Genomic DNA, 26408 nt, shown 5'->3' with positions numbered 1-26408 from the left:
TGAATGCATATTTTCTATGTCTGTAATCTGGGTAAGCAACTTTTGCATGAAATTTAGATGCTAAAGTGAATCCTGTTGACAGAATTTGGGTTGCACACTCTTAAAATTTAGCCAGAGTTCTTTACCTGTTGATATTTACTAATGTAAAAAAAAAAAAAAATCTATTGCAGCAAAAATTATAGGACTTTCGTGTGCCTTCTTTTTTATTATTTTTCAAGACACCTTGTTGTCTGAAAGGCTTCATAGAGTAAACTATGACAGTACTGAGGTGGTATTTTTTTCATGTATGACCTCTCATAAGGTGGAAGTTGAAAGAGAAGGCCTGACATAGCTTCTTCCCTTTGTGGTTTTGTTGGAAGCTTGTTTAGTATATAGAAATCAACTCAGAAAAAACCAATTTCAGATAATGTAACCCTTTAAAAAGAAAAAGTTCAGGCCTTTTGTGCAAGGAGTGAAGTAGCCATTGTTACTTAAGATTTCATTTAGAGCTTTCAATTACTTTGCTTCTGTGACCTACCTCTCTATCTCTGTAGTGGGGTAGAGCTGATGACTGGTGTTGCTTCAGAAGGTGATGTGAGAAAACACTGCAGTGTAAAAAATTACAATCATCTTAATGAAGAAGATTATTTCTAGAGATCTGTTTTTCTTAATTGGGAAGACTTCCAGTTTTGTAAGCCCTATGTTTCTTAATGCAGTTCAAATGATGACCACGTACTGGTTTTTTTCTTTAAAACAGTGCTTCTTTTTATCTGTTTTGTATCATCCTTTGCAACCTCGCTGGTTTCTGTTCTTTTACTAAATAATACTTTTCACCTTATAATTTGTCAGCTATTTTAATTTCTTTGGCTTGTATATGTAGATTGTTCATTCTTGAAGTGTTTTGCTAGATAATGTAAAGATATTTATAGATGAAATATTAAAACTACACTACTTCATTTGTCTACTGGTTTTGATGCATAGTCTTGCTTTTGTGAGACCATGAGCTTAGATCAGAAGAAATTGTGATTAGAATTCATCAAGCATTGGCTGGTCTGAGTGTAGGTTAACTGACAGCATGTTTTAATATGTTAGCGTTTTCTTGAACAGTTAATTTTATACAAAATTATACGCCACTTCTTCTAAAATGACACTGTGTTTAGGTGTGTAAAGCATTTGATTGTAATTTTAGAAAGGGTTTATGGCTTTTGTAGTTCAGGCTGTGGTCTTTCTACATTCTACCAATCCTGGTTAGACAAGTGCAGTTATTCAGAAACTGCATCTATGTACTTGAAAATACATCTGCCATCTTTTCCTCCAGTGAAACATTTCAGGAACTCTAGGTACTGTTGAGTAAGAGAGTTTTCAGGTATCACAGTTCAGTAATCAAACCTTTACATATAAGCGTTGATGTTCAAATACAGAGGATTGCATCAGTAGAATTTCTTTCATATGGAAGAGCAAGTGTCACTAGTACCTAGGTTTTGAGGGAGTATGATCCAAATTTAGCTAGGGTTGTTGGTAATGATGATTTTTTGAGTATCTCCTGTAAACTACTAGAATATTAAAAATAAGAATAAGTAAAAAAGTATTTGGGGTGCTGCCACATCTCTCCAGTATATATCTGTAGGATATCCATTGCACCAAAACCTTATGTAGTAATGGATTAATATGGTCAGTGATCCACTTGGTAGTAGAAAGGAGCAGTGGATCAGTTAGAAATCTTTCTATGAATCTTCTTTAGACATCTGGCCAGCACGAAGTATGTCAGTACTGTTTTGATTGCAGGGGTTCACACATAGATTCTAAATAACACAGGAAGTACCAATTTTGTTTCTTTATCTCTTTGTCGTGAGTATCAACTCTGCAGGTGAATTTCTTGAACTGTTTTGCAATTCACAAAATGCTGTAGTCTGTTGGTTTAGTTAGTTTGAGCTATTCATCTATTCCTTCATTGTCTGCATGAGGTAGGTAGGAACTGCATCTTCAGTGTGCTTTCATTTTTTGAAGATGCATGTATAGCCCTTGTTTGGTACACAGCAGTTCTCAGTACCCTGTGAGTATTTGGACATCTGAACTAAGACAAAACCAAATATTTTTAGAGCAAAGTGTTGAGGTTAAAAAGAATTAGTTTTGTTTGCCTTTAATTAAAAAAAAAAGAAAAAGGAAAAACTGGTATTTGAAGCTCACTAGAATGTAGCCTTTGTTCTGACTCTTCAGGTTCCCAAACAAAATTTCCTGATTTTAAGTGCTATTTTTAACCTTAATTTTCAGTGTTCTCACTTACTGCTTTGATCTTTCATGCCGACAATGTTAATCATTGATAAGGGGTTGGGGGGATTGATCAGGTAAGAGAAGTTGTGTATTGGATGATTTGAGTGATCAGTCTGATACAGTAACAGTTACATTGTTTAATTCCTTTTATTGTCTTCAGGGATGTGGCTACATCTGCATACCTGCTCACTGTGAGGTGAAGATTAGCTTGCAGTTCCCACTTGGATGTTCAGATCATTGTGGGGTTTTTGGTTTGTTTGTTTTGGGCTTTGTTGTTCTCTTGCTTTGTTTTGGGTTGTTTGTTTGGTTTGTGTTTGTTTGTTTTTCTAATCTAGGATGAAACAGGTGCCTATTTAATAGACAGAGACCCAACCTACTTTGGGCCAGTGCTGAACTATCTCAGACATGGGAAACTGGTTATTAACAAGGACCTAGCTGAGGAAGGTAAGACATTTCTAAATATCCTGTTTGCTTGCCACTTGCTTATTGTTTCCACTTCTTTTGAGTCACCAAAACTAATTTAGAACTATATTATCATAGGGAAAAATAAATAATTTTCTGTAGCTTTTGAGAGGATAGTCTTATGAACTGGTTGGTAATTTTGGCCTGGAATCTTTGGTTATACTGTCTTCCCAAAAAATGTTTTCATACTAGGTGTACTGGAAGAGGCTGAATTCTACAATATCACATCTCTAATAAAACTGGTAAAGGACAAAATAAGAGAAAGAGACAGCAAAATCTCACAGGTGAGGCTGTTTTCTCATGTGCTTTTGAATATTTGTTCTATGACAAGTAGTGAGTGGGTTCCATTTGGGTTTTTTTATGAAATGGCTGATTTCCCCATTAAGATTCTGAATGGCTGCCTCCATCACTGCATGATCTGGAACCACTAGTATGCAAAGATTAATATTCTTAATTGCTGCCAGTTGGCTTACAAAGTTCACAGATCTCATTCAAAAACGGGAAACATTCTAAGTAATTGTTCAAAAATGTCTGGTGATAGAATTTGTCATAGTGTCATTTCTGGAAATAGTTATTTTAGAGAACAGCTTTTGTAGGACATATCTTTCTCATTTACTTTTAGATGCTCTGAATATGATGAGCTTGCTTAACTATGGTAATAACTGCTGTTTATACAGTATGTTTATGCAGCATACATACAGATGCTGTTTAGCTCCTGTCATATGTTTTTGTAGCAAAGTTACTTTCTTTATTTGTAATGCTCTGTGATTGAGAAGGTTGCCTCTACTCATAGCAGCTCATATTCTCTATGAAAGTGAATATGATACAGTTTGTTCTTTAACTCTGCTATTCTGGCTTCCCTGGTAACTGAGTCTTCATGGAGATATTACAAACTCATGTTGCCAAATTTCTCTTGAAGCCAGGTTGTGGGATCACAGGATTGCTCTGATAGCATTTACTATAGGTCTCAGCTAAAATGGTCCTAATTATTCATTGTTCTGGATGGGTTCAAAGTGGTGTTGCTTACCATTTCTAGAGAGTAAGGGCAACTTCAGACAAGTCACAAACATAGTGAATTCCATGCCCTATTGAGCATCTTCTATTTCTTCTTGAAGGTGCCAGTCAAACATGTGTACAGAGTGCTGCAGTGTCAGGAAGAAGAACTCACTCAAATGGTTTCCACAATGTCCGATGGCTGGAAATTTGAACAGGTAAAAAAGTTCATATCGGGTATAGTTACATCATCTTCTAAAAAATGAGTTTTGTGAAAGAGGAATATAAATTAAATTCCATGCATCTTTTTTAATTCAGTCGTTTTCAGAATTTGGATAAACATACACAGCTAAGTTAAATGTGATGTTTGTGTTTGCATTTATCATAGAACAAAAAAAAAAAAAAAGTAGCTTTCCAGGAGGTAAATTTTGCTGACTTTCTATAAAAACATCTGCAACATGTCTGAAATGTAATTCTTCAGTGTCTACACATGAGCAGTTGAAGGGTGAATCAACCAGAATTAACCAATACAAGTTTATATGAATGGTAGGTTAGATAAGAAGAGCTCTGGGTAAAAGAGATGAGCTTGGGAGATAAATGTTTGCCAGGCCCAAAGAGTGGTTCTTCAAAAAAAACTGGTCCACAAAGGAGGGTGAACTTTAACTGTCTGGATGTGAAGCTTGATAGCTGTGAGCTATGTGAATGTTTTTGTTCTTTGCAGTGCATAAAAATAGCTGTGTGTGTACATTCAAGAACACACTGTAAAATCGCAAGATCTTTGATAATCTTTGATAATCTCTGTAAGTAAGAAATTAACTGTACAGCTTATTCACCCTTCACATTCCTAATCCAGCAGAGTATTTAAACTGCATTGGAGCAATGCACCTGTTGACTCTGAAACACAAGTGTTCATTTGCTAACACCTTTTTCAGCGTCTGATGCCTACTATAGGAGAAATTGAAAGAAGCGCGAGCCCATTATCCTGTTCAGTCTCACTCTAATAACACAACAAAGCAACATTTAAAAAACGTTCATGACACAAAGGTAAAAGAGAACATTTTGTTTATATTTGATAAAATGGGGAAGCTGCTAGTGACATGGAGACAGCCATGAGCAAATAGACTAAACCGGCACAGAGAAAGCTTCTTATGCTTCAGTACTTCGCTTCAAGTATTACCAGGTCTGTTTTCTGTGCCAAGAGCTAAGTGTTGTTTAAGTCCCTGAAAAAAACTCTAGCTTAGTGCACATGACTGTTTTTTGGCCAGCACATTGAAAAAGGTTTTTCAACATTCTTCTTTGTCATGAGAAACTATCTTTCATTCCAAATAGAGCTCCTTTACTTTTTAGCACATTAAATGACACCATGTCTTTTACCTATCCTAAACCCTTTGGGGATATTGCATTTGGGAGTAATACTGCTTGGACAGTGCAACTGCTGAAAGACCTATTATAGTCTCTTTTAGAACTGGAAGAATCCAGTGGTTTTCTTGGACGTTACATCCTTGTTTCATCCAGCTTTCTCCCTACTTCCTCCCTCTCCCCTGTTGTACGCTTTTAGACACATAGTTTGAAGTAGATAAACACAACAGCTGTATGATCTCATAATATTTAGCATCTCATTACCTCACACTAGGCCATTCCCTCCTTTGTACTGCGGACCTGCTTGTAGCAGATGTCATTCACTTGAAACAGGATTAGAATATTGTGCATAAACAGTTCTATTGTTAATATCTTCAAACACTGTAGCATTTCTGTTACTTTTTTCTAAGCCTATGTTGCTCAGCAGCATGCTTTCTTTCAAGAAGCAGTCTTTGAGGCAGTACCTACCATGCTGTGTATGTGAAAAAAGATGGAATCATCAGCTTTTTCAGAGGAGTGATATTCTTACATATTGAGAGTCTTTGTGCTCTGAGCCACATATAATGTGTTTAGGTGGTTGGTTTTGAAAGAAATATTTTTTTACGCTTAGCATTTCAAAATTTTATTGTTAAATATGATTGGATATTGTTATTGAATAGGAGTGGAAGGTGCTGAACTGTTGTTGCACTTACGCAGATGTACTGATGCCCTTTTCCAAAGAACACGTGAAAGCTCTGCTAGAACAGTGCAATTTTGCATTAGTCCCAGTCCAAAGTCTATTACCAAAAATTATGCTGCCCCACTTCTGTGATTTCAGTGGGTTATTTTGTAGAGGATTTTTAGCTTCTATTGTTACCTCTTTAGGCAATCAGAAAAAACCAGTATTTTGGCAATACAGCAGAATAAAAAACTGTGGGCTATACAAAATGGCTAAATACAAAGACTTTAGACAGCAGCAGTGTTGGTCATGTAAATGTTAATGTTAACATAACCTGTCACCATAATGCAGTCTTAAATATGTTCACTGTATGAGGAGAATGGTATTTAACTGCTGTCTTCAAAATTATTCACATACAATAGCAGGTTGTATATCAGTTTATTATTCATGGGCCTTTTCATCTGTCATAATCTCCAGTTTACTCAGAATAGGCAATTGTTGTCTAACTCTTCACACTTAATTTAAAGTTCTGATCTCTCTCAAGTGCACTGACAGGCTATGCTTTAATTTAGATGGGCTAGGAATTGCCATGTGTTATTAGGGTAAAATACGTTTTGTAATAAGAGGTTGAGAAATTTAGCTGAGGTTGAACTTTAAATTATTAGACATTTGGCCTAGTGTTCTTGGTAGTGATTTTTATGAGAACAAGACAATTTTTTACACTCCAGTTATTTTCTTGGATCTTCTGTAAATTACTCCTTCTAAAACTAATCTAGGCCACTCAACCTTTTTTCCTCTTGTTGACTTCTTATGTTTCCTTAGCTGTATTTTATCAGTATTTGGAACAAGATGGAATTCTTTAATACCCAGGCTGACTTTATATATTGCTTTACATAACACCTTGCAGTCTTATATCCATGTTACCTTCTCCACTTGTCTATGTACGACAGGAAAATAATGCTCACTTTCATATTGCACCAAACTTTGTTTTTCAGAGTAGTTGGCTACAACACAGTTACATGGGGCGTTTTCTGTCTTCTTATCAGTAACTCTTATTCCCTTTAAATTAGAAAGGGCTTTGCAACTGCCTCAGTAAATTTTACGTTGAAATGAAAGTTGTAGCTTGATAGCAACTTGTTCTAGTGGCAGGTAGATGTTACCTGAACGTTTGAGCTCATCTGTTACTTGTACAATTTGGATAATGGTATGTGCTTCAGCTTTACAAAGGTTTCTTTTTGTGTTTTGCTTTGATTGGTTATTTCAGCTTGTCAGTATAGGTTCCCAGTACAGCTGTGGCCGGGCTCAGCAGTCAGAGTTTCTGCTGATAGTGTCACGGGAAGTGAAAGGGGAAGAGAGATGCTTCCAGAAATGCTGCAGTGAGGTGTGTCACACCATTCTTTTTGCCCTCACACTGATATGCTTGGCCTCCTTGCGTTTCTGCTGCTTTCAAATCATCCCACTTTTTTTCTGGATGTACAGCACATAGTAGTTCGTGTGTATTTGTGACTGGCTTTTATTTATATTCATGATATTTCATTACACATTATGAATGTCCACATTGTAAAAATAATAGAAAAACAACCAAACAAAAATCCCTTGGTTATTTAATTAAAGGTTTTTCTTAAGAAGAGTTCTTACCTCCTCAGTAAATAACTTCTTTTCCTTAAATTTTCCTCCAAAGTTAACAGCCTTTGATCCATACTTGTTAAGTAAGAGGTACAATTCAAACCTAGGGAGCTCTAAAACTACGTCTTTGAGTTCACTGGATTCAGAAGGGGACATTTCTGGTAAACTGGAACAATGATTATTTCATCCACCAAAATTAAGTTGCGAGTTTGAACCTTTTATTTCTGGTAACTCAGAACTTAACTGTATTTTTTAGGTGGATGAGATATGTTTAAACTGGAATAATGAATAACAGGAGTTTTTTGTAAGTAAAATATAGAAGAGTGAGGGGACAACAATACGAACAGTTTTAAATCTTCTGTCAAGTTGAAAAAACATCATGTGTGTTTCCTTGGCTTTATTGTTTTGTTGTTTTGGGGTTTTTTTCCATCCTGGGAAATTTTCTTGAAATCCAAATGGAGAACCCTAGCTTCATTCATTCTCTCTCTCTTTTTTTTTTTTTTCATCCTTCCTTCTCCCCTTGTTCTGCTTTTTTGATTGCTGTGTTACTTCCGAATATTCATGAGTTTGGGAAGGATTTTTTGCTCTCCAAAACACTGGAGGCAGTTTCCAGTTCTTTACATATCTGTGCTGCATTTTGATGTGTTGTATGTGAATTGATTTGGGAACCTGGGGCTCTGTCGTTTTTTTTCATCAATAAAATGCCTGGAGTACTTGCTCTTTTTCTTGCAACATGTATGGTTATTTAGAATGAAAGATGAGTATAACATTATGAAGATAATGTGATAATGAAATGGCTTAATAAACACAAAGCTTTGCCTATGACTATATATGGACACTTAATCATGCAATTCTAGATTTGAAACCTGGCCTGTTACCCAGCTTTGTTCCAGAATCTGCTTTCAATGTACCAAGCACTGTCTGTTTCTTGCAGTTCTATAGGTAACATTTGGAATGTGAAATGTGTGGTTTTCAGACTTCCAGCAACAGAGGAAGAATTGTGGCTTGTTAGGGATGTGTTAGGGTACAGGCAACATGATGTTATTCATGTGTTCATGTCCTACATGCCTCAAAGTAAAAGTCAGCATTATCAGATGGAAGGTGGGGAAGGCAGTGAAGAAATTGATGCAGGTATAAAATAAAATAAAAATTATAATTTGGAAAAATGAAGCTTTGAAGTCTGACTATTGCATTAAGAGACCTGAAATAAGTATTCTTTGAGGCCTGGTGTCAGTCATCAGTGCTGAGTTTTAAGAGCTGATGTGTGTGTATCTTCGTAACCTTTTGCAAATCCTTTGGGAAGGCAGAACAAATACATTATATGTCTAAAAGGCATAGAGTCCATTCTTAGATTCATACAGCTTGATTCTGTAAAAAAAACTGAGTGGAGGATTTTCTTTAATTCTATTAGCTGATAGTATAATTTTTAAAAAAAGACAGTTTTTTCAAGCTTTCTAGTGTACAAGAAGTTCACCACATCTGAAATAGAAGCACTAATATTGAAAAGTACAAGAATATTTAAAATAGAATTTGAGAATAATTGTTACAGAATTTACTTGGTTTTGAGAATCAGACCATCACAAAATAGGGAAGGAAATTACTAGTGGTGAAGTAGAAGAGTTAATTAATATGAGTAGCTCCAGTGGTAAGCAGAGGAAGAAGAAGAACAAGAAGAGGAAGAAGACGACTGGGCTGCTGTTTGTGCAAGCTGGAGTGGTTATCTGAGATGGCAATACTATTGCTGATTTGTCTGGTAAATGTACTATGTAGATTTTGAATCAATATTATTAAACCAATATAGCAAATCTGGATAGGCATGTTACTGAAATGTGTCTGGTTTTGAGATCTGTCTCAGATCAATTAGGCATGAGATTAGTTCACTTCAAAAATAAGGTTCCTTATTGTGAGACAGGAAATTCCTTGTTGGGATTTCTTTTCAGGAAAATTGTGACCTCTATTGGCACATCAAGCAATAACTATATTTCTGTTGATTTAATAGCAATAAAAGTAATGCTGCTTTTCATTCCTGCCTTTTTTTAGCTGTAGGCTGACAGCCTACTAGTACCATCACCCTTACTCCCTGCAAATGGTTATGGATCCCTATCTAATGAATTTTCTGTGATAAGTAGCATTGCCATTTTCCTGTGCTCAGTTCTGACACTGTTGGGGCTCACAGGGATGCTTAAACAGGATCACAGCGCTTCAGTAAGGAGTGTAATGAAACAAGTCATGGAAGGAATAAGCCAGTGCAGAGAAATAGGTATATGCATGTATACGTACACACATATATATATATATATATATATATATATATATATGTAAGCATACGAATCTAAGGAATTTACAGTTTCAACATGGTTTTTTTATCCTCCCTTAAGTTCTTGGTCATTTAAGCCACATGAAGCAAAAACAGTTTGTCCTTTCAGAAAGTCTGAGAAACAGTAGCCTGGATAATCTGAAATCCTTTGGCCTGTTTTTCGTACCTCAGATTACTCTGATATGTTGTGGCTTCTTTTAGGGGGTGGGATGAGGGTGGTAGTGTGGGGGCAGACAGACATGGCAGGGGGAGTCTTCCAGTTTATCAGCATCCTTCTTAAAGTGTTGTCACCAGTACTGGGAATAATGAAGTGACTTTTGGAGTAGGAGTGATAAAACATTGCTTTATTTCTGATCTCAGTTCCTGAGAACAGTTCAGTTCTAATCTGCAGTCATTTTCCATTGCTTCTTTTTCTGCCATCAACCTTGTTGTTGATGCATTTCAGAAAGCTACAATGAAATTTCTAGCATGCAGTTGGTACCATGCAAATTATACATTTTTAGCTGCACACATATGAAACGGCTTATGAGAGTATCGTGAATTGGAGTTTTGAGGAACTTGGGTCTAATTCTGCAGAAGCGACTTTATCAACTGATCAGTATGGCAAAAAGTCATTAGATGTTTTGCAGTCCACTAAATCGATAGTCCTATCCAACTGGCTAAAAGTATTCAATCTGCCATGTCTCGTAAAAAGACTTACGTGCAGAAGGTTAACTTACGTGGTTGGATTATGGAGCATTTGTTAGTAGCTATCAACTGAGGACCTGTCAACATGGTTGAAACAGGATTGATGATTTGGCTGATGTTTGGGTCTTGCGTGGTATCTACTTTCAGAGAGGTCATTTATTTCTTTAGAGTGTCAATAAGTAAAGAAGTATTTTTCCTTCTAGTAATTATCATAGCTTACCCGATATCGAGTTGTTGCCATTTTGTGAGAAGAGTCAACTGTATACTAATTAAGTTGTATGCTTGAATTTTATTCTTCAAACTTCTCTTCAGAGAAGGTGAATTTTGCATGGCTTTATTTAAATATGTATGCAAACTTTCTAAATGTTTTCTAGCCTTTAAGTGGGTTAAAAATACTGTTTAACGTCCTACCTTTTACCTTTATAATTGAAGCAGTTACTGTATTTGTACTAAATGGTTTGTAATTGCTCTATAATGTATAGTGTAAACTTTATACCACTTTGTTGGGTTTAAAACCAACTTTGCTGCTATTTTTTTCTGAAAATTTGTGCATGGTATTTTTGTTGATAGGGAAGGCAATCAACAAATCATCTCAATATATGAAGTGAATTTGGGTTGATTTTCCAGCTTTTCAGTAGACTTTCTTAGTCCATCTTGTGCAACTAAGAAACTAGATGCTCCATGGGTTTTCTGATTCTATATTACACAAATATGTTGTGGTGCAGACTGCAGAGTATTCATTGTGAAAGATTAGCTGACTTAACATCTCAAGGTAAATGGTGCCTTTACATGCATTGGTGCTTCTAAAAAACGTGGGTATTTGTAACTTCATTACACAGTTTTGGTTGAAAAAATGTCTTTAACACATTAATTTTTGATCAGCCTGTGTTCATTACTGACTATGTATATATTTTGCAGAACTAAAGTGATGTTAGAAGAGGAGGAGGGAGGGAAGGTTTCTGGTGATCACACTCAGTGTAGTTAAAGTACGTAAATTGAGTGTGATGAATTTTGATGGCCAGTACTGCTCATGGAAGGCTGCGCCTTGTATGCTGTAATATCATCAGGCTCCAAAAACTTTCACATTGCCTAGGCCTGGCATCAAGTTGATTCATTATGCAGACACACTGCCTGCTGCTCTTTGTAGACATTGGCTCTGTCCGTCTGTGGAAGTGCTTGCTTGGCTGTCTTACTGCAGTGCAGGAACATCTGAACATCTCTCTGCTCTCCTTAGAAAGTACAGTGAGGCTTTGCTTTCTTCTGACAGTGCTATATAGAAGCTGCTGTTAACCTTGGTCTAACTTCAGTTTTTGTTGGGAGAATTATTTTATCCCTTAAGTACAAACTCTGGATCAGGATTTCATCTTTCATGCATTAACAGATCCTTTACTCTCTTTGGTGTTCTGCTAGACTAATGGTACTACCCTATTTGTCTTTACAGAGATAACTACAGTGTTTTAGGTGCTGTTGCCCTAAAAAAGTAAGCTAGGCCTTTTCTATGTTGCCATTTCTAGAGCACATTAATGGTATAGTAGAGGTTGAGGAATAGGGCAGTCTTACTGTATGTGTGGGGTGATTTGGTAGGTAGATTCAATATAGTTTGGGTAGTGACAAATTTATACAGTGTATCTGTGCAACAGGTTGATTTTTAGGACTTCGATCTGTGTCAGTAGATCTGACATTATCTTGTAGATCACACATTATCTTGTGCTTTTGAAATAAAGCTTTAAAATAAATGAACCAGATACATCTGAATTGAATCTGGCTTAGAAAGGCAGGCTATGTAAAGCTTCTAGCATTAGGTAAGTGTATTGTGTGTAAGGTAAGACAATTTCTGCCATTTGATAAACATGCTGCATCAGAAGTAGTACTGATGTTGAGTATATTCTTCTTTCTCAGTAAATTGTCATTTATCATTCAATATAGAGACTCTGGAAACTTGTAAATATGTCACATTTCATTATACATTGCTTCTGCTTGTAGTGCTTCCTTAATTAGCTTCCTTGTAGCAGTATGTATGAATTTCAGATGTTAATCTTGATGTCCCGCCATACTGTGTCTTGGTGTTTTCTAATCAGATGCAAATATTGTGTTTGTTCATTCAAAAAATGTTTTAATAGAAATACCGTTAGTCTGTAAGTAGTGATGGGTATCCCTTCAGGCTAAAGAGGTTCCTGCATGCAGCCATTTACATGTTAAATCATGCCACGTTAAGATACCACACACAAACTTTAAAAATTAACTTTGGAGGATAGGAAAGTTTCCAGTAAATAACAGAAATAGGGAACAGGCTACTTCTCCACTGGCCTGCCTCCACAGCCTTTTCTTTCACAGGATAGTTATAACCATAAATCATTAATTCTGTAACTGTTTAAAAAAAGCTGTGTTTATCTTATCATCAGAGTGTGTATCGTCAGTGTATTTGTCAGCATCAAAACGTATTTGCATTGGAGTGGAGAATCATGCTTCAGGCACAACCTACAGTCTGAAGAGAGGAGTGTTTGTACTAATCATGAGACTTACATGGAATTTGTTTTATGTGGAAATATAATTGATTTTTTTTTTTTTCATCTTTCAGCTGGTCAGTATTGGTTCTTCCTATAACTATGGCAATGAAGATCAGGCTGAATTTCTATGTGTTGTCTCGAAGGAATTGCATAACACTCCTTATGGCACAACCAGTGAACCCAGTGAAAAAGCAAAGGTGAGTTCCTAGGCACTGGACTAAGGAAATGGTGTTGAATTGGGTGGGCTTCACAAATCATGATAGATCTACCCCTGTTCTGGACCATTATTTAATTGTCCTTTTTTCAGGACTAATAATGATTCCCTGTCCATTGTATGAGGGACTGTAAATGGTAGTCAGCATGCATTTGTTATGCATGCCTGAATTATTTAAATACAACACTCTGTACTTTTTCAGTACCTGGTTTTTTTTCAGGTACTGGCAGATATTTGCTCTTTACAGCTGAGAATCTAGGTTTTGTTTCTTACACATTTGAATGACATTGGTTCAGTTAAAAACTGTTTTTCTTGCTTGACTTCACCTGAAGAAATCTTACTGTCAAGAATGGAACTTGTAAGATGCTATCTCTGTAAAACAGTCATGTGCAGTATGTTATAAAATGAGGGTACTTGTTAATGTTTTCAGGGTTCTACCAAGTTTACTTTCTGTAACCAACTTTACAAAAAGATTGTAATGGGCACAGTATCTTAGCATTTTACGCAGTTGTATTTCAGAATTTGTCAAATGGAAAACGTAAAACCACAGCTGACTAGCCATAAGGCAGAGCAGTTCTGTAATGTATTCAGTGTCATGCATAGTGAACGAGTTTTATCATTGTATTGCTGCTTTGTATGAGGAGATGACTACAGACAAACTGGAAACTCCTGTAGTTGGCCTAAAAGCTTTTGATTTCGCTTATGTAGATGGAAAACAATTGGTAAAACATCAAAGCTTGCTTTTTCAAGAATCACCTTCAAAGAAATTGATTTTGAAATAATGCTAAGAATGGATCTGAGTCTTGGTGCTGAGGCCTCAAATAGATAAAACTTCATTACTTTCTCTGCTTTGTAACATGCTTATGCAGCTATACATATGGAGTAATTTTTATAATTTGCACTATAAAAATACTCCAAGCTGTATGGTGGATTCTTAGTGAAATTAGTAATTTATGTTTGTCACTGTTGAGATAAAAGTTGCGAAGAGTTGTAAAGGATTACTGTAGTCAGGAGTAAACAGTGAAACTGGGTAAGCCGTGTCTCACTCTTTCAAAACCCTAGTTAAGGTCTGCTTTTGCCAAGATGCTTGAGGAAGACTTTGAACGTTGACATGTTAGAGGTGTCTGGTAATAATTTAGGGCTGAGATACCTACCTGGAATAAAATGTGGAATTTTAGAGCCTAATAAACATCTTCATAAGGAATGGTAGTGCATCTTCAGGTAATTTCAGAAGTTGCCAGAGTTACGTTGCATCCTTAATGTAAGAGAAAATACGGATCAAATGCAAGTGTTAAAGATGAAAACCAAAAGCTAGTTCAGACTGCATTACAACTGTGTAAATTGAGTGGCACTGAGAGAGGCCTCTCCATTGATGTGCTGCTTGGTCATTGTTTCAGAGATGAGAGCAGAGCATCATTTGACCACTGTGATGAATAGGAATTACTGATAATTTTGGTTGGAGATACAAACATTCACTCCTTTTGTCCTGGAAGAGTTAAGCTGTTGCTAGCAATTAATAGGCAATACTTGAAGAATAATTCTTTTTTATATTATGTTTCTAAGGTTTTTTTTGTATATACGTATATGTTGTGACTGGGAAAAAAAAGGAAGAAGAATTTATTTTTTTTCTTGAAAGGTTTCTGACAGCTGTTTTCGGGAATCTTGACTTTGGGAGCTGTTATCTCCATAGTTCCCTCTTAGCAAGTATTATCCTCTAGTCTCAGTAGTGTCTGAGTTGGTCTTCATGAAGTTCATATGATTGAAACTCTGGTATCCACTGTTGTGTACAGAATGATATGTTCAGGTACTGGGACTGACTTTTAGATGCCATGAGAAAGTCCTCATTACTTTTACAGCAGAATGAGTTAGAGAAAAAAAACCTGCCAGTATGTAATTTTTATTGACAAGCACTTCAGTTTTAGTTAATAGTCCTGGATTTTCAGAATAGGAGAAGGTATCTTCTGATAGCCATCTAATCAAGCTTCACCTTCATTCCTTCTTAGGAACTTTTTTCTTGTGTTTTCTTTTGTTAGTTAACAGTCAGCATAGTAAGTTAGTAGATGACTTCTGTGTAACCTTCTAATACACCTAGGCAAAGGAAATTCATCTTATGTGATTCCAGTGGCTTTTACTGGTAGCCATGGCACAACCAAAAGATAGCCTGTATTCCCACAAGCATTCTTATCTTTCATACCACTTTGTTGACCTGACTATTGGCTTCTGTCTGCTGACTTCAGGATATTTGGAAGAGGAAATTGTCATGAAATCTGTTAGATTCCTTCTTGAAATGGTCAGCTGTCATACTTTTTTATACAAGGAGTGGAGGTCCCAGGTAAAAGTGAATAAATGTCATTGCCAGATGTTTCAGGTGTAAGTGGATTGTACTTTGTTGCAGCTCTGACTCACTTGCAATCTCTTCTTTTCCCTTGCTTCTTCTATACGTGCTGCATGCTGCATGACACTCAGAGTGAGGATGAAGAAACGGATTACGATATGAATGACTCAGATTAAGTGTAAATGTCATGGTGAGCACTAGCTGCCCTAGGATTTTAACCAGATGCTTTTCTGCCCCATCCAATTCCCACCCCTACTGGTGCTGTCCTTCGGCTAGTCCTGGTGGTGTGTGTGTGTTTGTGATTATAGTTGTGGCATGGTTAGCAAAGATAGAATTCCTGTTCTGGACATTGCTTCTTTGGCAGAATAATTAGTGTTGCTTTTATAAACTGTATTGTGAGTAGCTCCTTTAAAGCTTTGCTGAGAAAGAAAATTCTTCATGTAGATTCTAGGGCCAGAATTGCTTTTCATTCTAATTTTATGTCTACCAGCTTTTCTGTCAAATGGGTTTTTTACATGTAGAGGGATCTGATACAAACTTACCGTATGCATTTTCAGTAAATGTCTGATTTGGCAATAATTTAACAAACTTGATTGAAGTGCAGCATAGTCCAAAGGTGGTTTTACCTGATAATTTTGAAACTAGGGATTTTTTTTAGTTAAGATGTGGCAAATATAAGTGAATAGTGTGATCTTGGTGCTACAGTTGTATTTATCACAGGAAACAACTCTGGGGAGGGATCCTTTCCACTGTAGTTTGATGTCTGATTGAAGATCAAGTTACATTAAAAGTCACAAGTGGAAGAGCAAAACAAAAGCTACATCTGAAAAAACTACTTAGGCACTTCTCCTACCGTGTCTTTAAGTACCGCTCATATTTATTCTGCTCTCTAGTTTCTAGGAGATAACATACCATTGAGTGCTCAATGGCATGGTGTGGGTGGTCACTTGAGCCTGTATAAATTGAAGATACTTACCATTGCATGAGATTAAACTTCAGCTTCTCACCTATACACCCAAACTTTTTAGCTGTAAAGCAGCCTTTCACTTATCTCTGAAGTTTGGACAATGCTCTCAGGCACATGGTGTGATTCTTGAGGTTGTCTTGTGCAAGGCCAGGATCATCACTTAATGACCCTTGTGGGTTCCTTCCAACTCAGGATGTGCTGTGATTCTATGAAGTTGCTGCACATGGCTGAAGAAGAACCTACATTATTTTCTGAAATGATGCTGACAGAAGCTACTGCTAGGGTAGAGTAAGGCCTTTTGCCAGGTCTTCAAGAATGGCTGAAAGGAATGGATCAAATCTGAAGCTTTGCTGAAACAAAGTTAACTGGCACTCTCCTGTAATTGAATGTAATATTCTTAAGCTGCCTGACAGGCAAACAGTCCTTAAAACACTTAGCAGCAGCAGCTTTGTTTTGAGTGGGAAGAAGTAGTTTTCATGTTCTGCTTCCCTAAGAAGCAATCACACTCAGGCCCCTATAATATAAGAGTTCATTCAGCATTGTTTAAAATTTATAAGCCGTCTTTGGATCTGGAGCACCTGTAGGGAAAATAGAACTGAAATATGAAAAGTAAGGAAAATTCTCTATACAGCAGATCTGTACTAGGGTTGGGAGAGTCCCCAATATCAGTACAGACTGGGTGATAGATGGATTTACTGCAGCATTGCAGAAGACTTGGGGATACTGGTGGGTGAAAACCTGACTATGAGCCAGCAATACTTGCAGACTAGAAAGCCAGCTATCCAGGACTGCAACAAAAGAAGCATGGGCAGCAGGCTGAGGGGAACTCTGCTCTCACAAAAACCCCTCTGGAATGCTGCATCCAGCTCTGGGATTCCTAGTACAAGAAAGACCTGTGAGAGTGGGTCCAGAGGAGAGACACGAAAATGGCCTGTGGGCCGGAACACCTCTCCTGTGAAGACAGGCTGAGGCAGTTGGGATTGTTAGGCCTGGAGAAGAGAGCCCCAGGGCCGATGTTACTGCATTTCCAATACTTAAAAAGCCTTATGAGAAAGATGGAAAAAGACTCTTTACCAGAGCTTATGGTGACAGGACAAGGAGTGAGGTTTTTAAACTGAAAGAGGCTAGCTTTATATTGGATATAATGATGAGCATATTCTTTACCATTAGGGCAGTGAGACACTGGCGCAGGTTGTCCAGAGAAGCTGTGGCTGCTCCATTGCTGGAAGTGACCAAGGCCAGGTTGGACGGGGCTTGGAGCAACCTGGCACAGTGGAAGGTGTCCGCGCCCATGGCAGGGGTTTAATGAGATGATCTTTAAGATCCCTTCCAACCCAACCCACTCTGTGATTCTATGATTTCCCCTTCAGTAGAGGTAAAGGTTACAGAAGAAGTACCGAGAAAAGTGTGTTAAAATATTGCCTGATGGAATAGAATTTTCTGCTTTATGTTGGGATTACTGGCTCAGTAAAGTATGTGAAGTTCAGTGTCCAGTTCTGGCTCAGGTTTATCTTATTGCATGTGTTCCTCATGCTACAGAAAATAGTTCTAAGTGTATTAATCTTGCAGGTACTCTTCTAGGAAAGAATGAACTCAAATACTTCATATTAAATTGGAAAAAATTAACAAAATTAATAGATCCAGTATTAATTTTCTAGTTGCACAGGTATTTGTTTCAGCCATGTTTTTCTCTCTGTTGGATATGGTTTCCCGTACTGACTCCATTTGCTGGGTCAGACTGTTATCCTCTGTTGTGGGCATCTGCTCCAGCACTTTGTTCTCCGCTCTGACCAACAGCAAATACTTGGGGAAAGAGTTTTAAGTATGAAGCATTTATGATGTCTACTCCTGATATATTTCCCCACCTTCCAGTAAAACTCAGTTTGTGAATTTTGGCTTCAAGCCTTCATCCAGGTCATTGTATGGAAGCTATAATGACACTGTAATACCATGAGTTGGTATCAGTGTCACCGTCTTGTGTAAGTTTTTTTTTGCATGTATTACACAAGCAGTTTCTGAGTAATTTACAGAGCCTGTTTTTTCCCCACAGAATTCACTTACATCTTTCCTGCAGATTCATATGAAAAGCTTTTTGCTTAGTACTCATAGTAAATTATCTTCATGAAATAAGTAGTGTTTGCTTCTAAAATATATCTTAAAGCATGTCATGGCTGGTGGAAAATGTCTTTCTCTATACTGGAAATTTTTCAAAGTAGTTGCACTGAACTCTGGCTTCATAACTTCAAAACAATAATGCTGAATTTGAAATGAAAAAAAAACTTTGTATGCACAAAGCTAGATCCAGGTGAGCAAGAGATGAAGTGGATTTTTATTTTTTTTTTGAGCTAATACCACACTGCCTCTGAACTGTCCCTGAGCTACACAAATGGTAATGGGTTTTTTATGAACTCCAGCCCTTAAAAAATCCCATGGAGTTGTGCGAAGCAGGTGAGACCTTGCTTTACTTCAGTCACTATGAAAGCCATAATAGCCATTTTAACAATATTACAAGGAAACCAAATACCTAGACTTTTAAAATTTAAAACCATACTTAAAACTGTTTTGCTGTATTAAGTGACTGCCAGCCTTTACCCTACAAGATTGAAGTGTTTGTGTGTGCTGGCAGATTCTGTGGGCTGAAGTGTGCTGCTGAGTGTTGTAACATCAGGCCACACAAAGATCATCATAGAAGGAAATTCATCTTGAAGGCAGCTCTGCTGTTGTCCAGGGATCGGTCCTTTGCTTTCTTTCAGCTTTTGAAATCAAGAGCCCTTCACAATACTAAGAAAACTATCAAGAAGCAAAAGAAAATGAAGTATCATAAGACTTTTACTTACATATTAACATTCTTAAGTACTTGTGCTCAGTACGTTTGAAGCTTTGATTAATGCTTTGTTTGCCTTTTGTGATGACTGGTTCTACAGCCTGCTGACACAGTTTGGAGTACTGCACAGCCCGAGAGTTGACCATTATTTCTGGTTGTGATTCAGTTTAGAGCAGCAACATTAAAGTAGTGTTGCTTGAACAGTCAGTCCTAAGACTTGGATCCTTTCCTCTCTGGAGGAGCCAAAAAAAAAAACTGAAACAGAAAAGGAGAAAAAATACTCCAACTGGAAGTAGAATGGGTGTTGTTGATTTAAATCTTGCCAGGATGTACTTGGCCTTTAAAAACTTCTTGCATCATCGCACCCAGTGTGCCATTTCTGCACGTTTTGATTCGCTAGTTCATGTTTTCAGTACTAATTTATGGAACACAGTTTATATCTGAAATGTCAGAAAGTTAAGGACATTTTACTGCAACAGGAAAAATGAAGATTAAATTCAGTTTCTAGTAAAGTACCCAGGTTAATTTACCACACAGGACCTCAGGATCTTCCGGACTAGGTTGAGGTGCAATGGCTTACTTTTTACAATTGCCAACTCTTAAGTCTTGTTGGTATATTAATTATTTATATTAATAATACTCAATTCCTAGCAGTGTTTTACATCTGTTTTAATGGTATTTGATAGTTGACATTGTACGTATCAATCCGTCTTTTTTCAGCTTTAAAGCACAGACCCCAGGAATGTCCTTGAACCAGATCCCTGACACATTACTGGTTATTTAAAACAGTCATTATGTTGCTCTTTGATCTCCATGCTTTAGGAATGACAGTGAGCTAATTTTCATTTATAGAATTTTTATTGGTCTATTTCAGATTTTGCAAGAACGAGGTTCCAGAATGTGAAGACAGTATTGAACGGTGACAATTTTTTTTCTTTTATTCGAAGATGCAGTGGATTGTCACACTGAAGAGGCTCGGCTGCAAAAGAAAAAATCTGATTTAGACAATTTTCTGTTGATCTGGGTTCAACCATATTTGCCTATAAGCTGGTGTCAACTTCTGGAAGCATTGCAAGATTACATAATGGGAATAGATGGTGTGGGAGTGTGTGTTAAGTTTTGGTTGTAGTGCATGGTTGTACTCTCTTGTTGGCTGATTGACACTGGTCATTTGAAAAGAAATGACCATGCACCCGTATTTTCCTCGGAGATATGTAGCACTTGATGTCTGGTGCTGGATGACCCAATGTGGATCGGTTTGGAGACATTTTCCTACTAATCATTGTAAACCTTAAAAGGACAATGTAATTGGTGCTACACACACGCACACACACACACACACACTCACACACTCACACACACATATAAATGTTACAGCCCACAAATGCAAGTATTTGGGCATACATTGTTTTAGACTCAGTGTCAGCCCCAGCTGACTGTATTATAATGCACATTCCTTATGGCTCTGTGACATAATCTATTATGTAATAACAGCCTAGAAGATCAACTGAAACTAGCACATGTAAAAGTTACACAACAGAGAAAAGTTTTCTCTGAAGGGTGTATATACTGACTGGATGTATAGCTTATCTTAATATCCAAAGGGAAGACTAAACTCAGAGAAAACGGCCTTCATCTGAGTTATTCTTGATGTTCCCGCTGTTAAAACAGTCTCCTGCAAAAGTTATGCTCCAGTCCTGGTCACATTCTTGAAAGGGGAATCAAAATTCAGTTCAAATGACCAACTGAACATTCTGTTTCTTTGGAGATGTTTGTACTCATATGTGTGTTTGTGCTTTTATAAAATGCCTATAAGCATTGAACTGTGTGGATTAGGGTAGAGATTTTTCTAGAGCCGAAGGTTTTACAGAAATATGACTGGCTAGTCCTAGGTCCCTGTCTCTATGACTAGGATTAAAATCAACCTTAGTGTGAACATAAACTCATCCAGTTGAAAAACCTGATTACTCTGGATATTCAGGATACCTGTAATCAACTCTTCTCTTTCTATACAGTTTCAACTATGCAGTTAAGAACAGTGTTTGAAAAGAACGTGGTGCAGCTTTGTTAGTTTGTCCTTGATGAAGGCTAATACACAAGACCAGAGCTTTCTAATATGTTTTGAGCAGAATCTTTAGCACATCTTTAAAACACTTAATGAGATGGACAGTATAAAGCTTGGCTTCATTGACTCATGGAACCAGTGGAAAGGAGTTTCAAGAAGCTACAGGATGGTTTGAAATTCTGAAGACATTACAGTTTTAATTCTTAGTAATTTTAGAATTTATGCATATATTGTAGGTAATCCTTCACACAAAAGCCTGATTTTCAAATGCCCAGGGTCTGCTTTTTTTTTTTTTAATTTTTCTTTAAAGGAGTTACACATTGATAAAAGTTTGGCAAAACAATTTGTAAGAAACATTTCTACTGAGCAGGTTAAGCAATGGGCTAAATGTTTTGTCTGTGTGCCCAATGCTTGAAAGGATTTGTAATGCATTTTGTGACTTGGATGTGGTCTGCACAGGAAGATGCTGGCCCCTCCACAACACATGAAATTTTTGTCTTTTTTTAAGAAGTTAAAACTGAATTTAATTTACTAAAACTGTAATTGTGTAGGGGGAAATGTTTATACTTTTATACTTTTTTAGGTACCCATATCTTATCAGCTTAAATTGAGCACACAGATTTCCCCTAAATAGTGACAGATTATCTTGTGTATCTGAAAATAAGCATAACAATTGTCTGTGTTAACTGCATATTAAAACATTTCCTCTGCTGCAGTAGTCACTGTGTTTTTAAACAGTATGACTTCACCAGATCTCTGAGCTCCCCAGCTCACGGAATTGCAGCCAACCATGTTACTTGTTTTTCTCTTGATGTGCTCCACAGAGTAATTCAGCATTGATGTAAGTGGATTTTAATGCCTAAAATACCAGTTTTACAGTGGTCCTTCTGAATCAGCATTTCTGTTGTCTCTCTTATTTAACCCAAAAAGGACAGACTATTTGATAAAATGAAATTTTCCTGAATGACATCAGCAAAGTATGAGTAACAAACTGAGCAAACTGAACAAATTTAGAATATGTAAAAGAGTGGGTTTTTCAAAGTATGGGTTTTTTTTTTTTTTCCACTGGAATATTTCCAGTTTCAAAACCTGTGTTTATAACGAGATTACCTGCAGTCTAGTTTACATTGTATTCCTGCCATAGCTAATTTTAGGGAAATGAGTGTTTAATAATTTTTTGCACTTTGTTTCCAATACCTCACAAAGATTTTAAGAAGGAAAGAAAAAAGAGAGAACTTTAGTAGGCAGGTACCTTGTAAATCATTTTAAATATGCTGTTGTTTGAGACCACCTGAACTAACTATTTTCCTATTCTTGTTATTGTCATTATTGTTTCAATTTTTGTGATCATGTGAGGATTTCAGATAGATAGAAATGTATCTTCAGCTTTTTTCAAGGCATTAAGAATTTATTCCTAAATAAGTTTTGTTTCTTTTTGTTTGACTGTTGCAGTTTCAAATAAAGTTAGTAACAAGGTAATTGCATTAGACTCCAATCTGCATCACCAGGTTTTGTAAACATTGCTTCATCTGTTAAGATATTGCAGGATGAAGTAATGTACCTGTACAGTTTAAACTGGAGTCCTTTGTTCCTTTTCTGCTGTTTGGAGAGTACCTACCTGAGAATTGCCTGTGACTGTGGAGAGCTGAGGGGTTCACTACAGGGCTGGGGCTGCAAAGGTGTACTGCAAACCCCTTTGACTTAACTCTCTATTTACACAGCTCCTGTATTCTTAAATCAGAACAGTATTCCAGGTTAGAACTTAAGATCCTGAGCTTGAAGAGATCATAGCAGAAGGACTAAAGCAGGAAGGGAATGATACTAAATTCCTTAAAGGCATTTACATGACAAACTTCTTGCAAAACTTGTTTAAAAACAGAAGTTCGAATTTGCTATAGCAATTTCTTGCTTTGAGTTAGGAAACAGCGTATTGTTGGCCTTAAGTTTTCTCAGAGGCTATTTTCTTTTATTGGAGATGACATTTTTATATTACATGCTTTTGACTTTTTCAAGTAGCAAGTGAATCAGAGTTTGTCTGCAATGAACGAGTAATTCTGAAGCCTCAAATACATGAATGGTCACATGGTCCGTAAGAACTGTCCAAACATAAACTCTGACTCAGCAGCTCCCAGCCCAAAGGTTACCTGGGATTTTGTCCTACTTACTACTTACTGTGGGATTTCCATGGATTATGGTTAATTGCAGGTTTTTTATCCCATAGTAATTTTAATTGTGTGTCAAAGACTTGATTGAATTTAGAAGCTTATCTTGATTCTTTACTAAAGTTTCTGTCATCAGAATCATATACTCGTAAAATTTGGAAAATGTACTGTGTTTTTTTCAAACTCAGATTTCTTGTAATGATAAAAGTTCCTCCTTGCATCTTGCACTGTAGCACTTGAAAAAGATATTTCTTAAAAGATGAAGCTTGATTAATCCATCTGACTTATTTTTTTTCAGTTTTTCTTTAGACAATAGCTGTGTAGCTCCATTTCTAGTAATGAGAATGCACAGTTATGATTGATTAGAAACAGGATTATTTCCTGCAGATTCAAAAATTGAATCAGTCTCCTCTTTTTCTGAGAAAGGTGGTTTGTTGGGGTTTTTTTCAGGAGAAAAATGAAAACTTCTGGCAGATTAAACAAAAAATAACTTGATTACAGGCATGCAACCAAGGGAACAAGTTTGCTGAGTAGAGTGATAGTGTTATCAGAAAAGTGCTTCTCATAACAGAACACTATTCTGTGAATGTCTGTTGAGGCTGTTGAGAGTTGTCAGTCTCTTTTTGAGCTGTAGAGAGCTACCACCAGTAAATTACATTAATTACAAGTTTTTATTAATATTACAAAAATGAACTTGGGGTGCAAACATGCAATAGTATCTGATTCAGTGGAATTAAATAGAATCTGGATTATAATTATTCAGGTATACTGGAATACATTCCTCGGGAAGTACCGGGAGAAGAGTGAAGTTGTCCTGGGCTTTTTGAGGAAGATCAAAGTCAAATGAAAGAGAGCCTCAAGGTGAAGTCTGGGACTTTGTTCACTTGAGATGTGATAAAATCAGAAAGTGTCATTCTCCTATTTCATTCTCTCACCACATCAAAAGTTACAAGTTTTTCAAATTAACTTCTTCAATCAGCCCTTGAACTGTGGGGTTGTTGAAAAGAGATGAAATTTTGTTACGCGTTTAACAGTGTCTGTTATCTTAAGACAGTAGGGTTAAAACCTGAGTGGTCATTGGAGAAGTGTGTTTTCTAACACAAAAATTTTGGAATACTTAAGCCTGAGGATGCTGCCTGTTACTTCATTATAGTTTAGACTGCAGTTATCTCCAGTTTTAAGGACAGTCTTGAGATCTTACGTGGGGTTTTATGTAGAATTATTGATGCTTTAAATAGTATGAATATTCCGTTTAAAAAAAAAAGTGGAAGGGTCTCTGAATTTAGTGTCCTGTAAGTTTTCTTTTGTCTCACAAAAATCAGGAGCTCTCTTTAAAGGCTTCTTAATGAACAGAGGCTTTAAAGGGCTAAATAGATCTTATTGTCCAGTTTGCCTAAATGACTGTCAGAAGGAACTCTTTCCGTTTTCAGAGCAGAAATGCTAAGGGCTAAAATGCTTTCCAGGGCTAATTTGAGGTTCCAGAGACATACAACATTTAAAAAACAACTAGTCTGTTTTCCTTTCAACTCATGGACTCTTAAAATATTTTTTTACAAATGGCTGAACCAATTGCAGATGTAAGTGTTCCTATATGGCTTGGATTTTCAGTATCCAGATTGGATAAGAGCACACTAGACAAGGCAGTACACTTACCCACCACTTTATTATTCACCTTTGCTGAAATTTAACAACTTTTGTGAACAGCATTGGCAATAGAGAAGCTTTGAGGACGGTTCTGCCCCAGGAAATTGTCACAGAATATTTCTTTGCATCTTAGTTGATGTTTACTTTAGCAAGGTCTACCAAGGCATAAAGTTCAAAAGTTCAGTGAATAGATACCGCTGCAAATATAGTTTTCTGGATGCATCAAATGGTTCTCTTCAGGATGTCATGTCTTAATAACTACTATAATGAGAGAAACTTTTTAAAAAGTTATTTTGCTACTTTGGGGGTCAGTGGAAGGGGAAGAGTGCTCTCCTTGCCTTAGAAAGCTTAGCTTAAGTTTTGACCTAAGACCCGTTGTGATTTTGAGGCCTCATCATCTGAAATGTAAATTTATTTATTATGTACATGATTCTTGTTAATTTTGAAGATTTTCCAAAAGCTTATGTACAACTTCACTCACATTAACTTGGCTCACGTGTACTTGCTAGAATGAAGCAAGTGCCAAGGCACTCTTAAAAGGAATGTTGCCGACCTCTCTACCTGGAACTGGAACAAGATCACCAAACTGAAGAAGTATCAAATGGCAGCTTTTTCCACCTGCTTCTGTCCTTATCCTCAGCTCAGCCTAGCTATGAAAAATCTACTTCCTATGCACTCTCTAGGCCCACTTACCCAATTCAACAAATGTTCTTTTTTTTCCTTTTCCTCCACATCACTGGTCTCAAAATTAGTTGTACATCAGCTGTTTGTGCTTATACCCAAGTGGCTGTACTTGCAACATGTTATTTCCTGGATAGTGGATTAGCAATAATACTTTATTTTGTGCCAATTCGTTATCTCTGAAGTGTTCTTACTGCAGCAAAATTTGAGTTTTGATTTGGTTTTAATGCATTTGCATTAACCAAAAGTCATAGCACAGACACAGACAAGAAACTGAATTCAGGGAAATTTCCCTGGAAAAAAAATCTGCTAGGGCTTCCCAAATAATTTGAAGGTGGTTACAGTTAGCCATCACTTTCAAAACAAACATACAAATGAAACGTGTGTGGGTATTTTTAAACTTCCTTTTCATAACACTAGTGTATTGTAAACTGCATGGAATAAACCTGGTTTTTCCCTTTTAAAGTGTGATGTCTTACATCTGTCTTTTCTAAATGCACTAAATGATACTAATAGTGTCATATCACAGATAATTCCTAGTTTAGCATTTCAGATGTAAAATGTAGTTGCATATTTGTGATTCAAAGTGATTCAAAGCATTAACACTTTCTCCTTTGTAAAGGAGATGTATCCTTTACTGCTGCCCCAAAGAGTTTG

At 36.7% G+C, this 26408-nt stretch overlaps 1 protein-coding gene across 4 annotated transcripts in view; it reads left to right on the top strand.

Moving 5' to 3' along the window:
- Nucleotides 1-26216, top strand: part of LOC116452067 (BTB/POZ domain-containing protein KCTD5) — a 31202-nt gene extending 4986 nt beyond the window's left edge. The window contains exons 2-8 of one of the 4 annotated variants that reach the window (XM_032126183.1): nt 2586-2694; nt 2905-2996; nt 3828-3923; nt 6987-7103; nt 12931-13056; nt 15540-15598; nt 20074-26216. In XM_032126183.1, the coding sequence (XP_031982074.1) occupies nt 2586-2694; nt 2905-2996; nt 3828-3923; nt 6987-7103; nt 12931-13056; nt 15540-15584 (585 nt within the window). In that variant the 3' untranslated portion in view covers nt 15585-15598; nt 20074-26216. The remainder of the gene's footprint in view (nt 1-2585; nt 2695-2904; nt 2997-3827; nt 3924-6986; nt 7104-12930; nt 13057-15539; nt 15599-20073) is intronic. The other 3 variants (XM_032126184.1, XM_032126185.1, XM_032126186.1) reach the window with 3 other exon arrangements.
- The last annotated feature ends 192 nt before the right edge of the window (nt 26217-26408 follow it).

The sequence above is a fragment of the Corvus moneduloides genome, chromosome 16 (assembly GCF_009650955.1).
Source record: "Corvus moneduloides isolate bCorMon1 chromosome 16, bCorMon1.pri, whole genome shotgun sequence".
NCBI lineage: Eukaryota > Metazoa > Chordata > Aves > Passeriformes > Corvidae > Corvus > Corvus moneduloides.
Note: the sequence above shows the minus strand (reverse complement) of the source record. Positions and strands in the feature narration are given on the sequence as shown.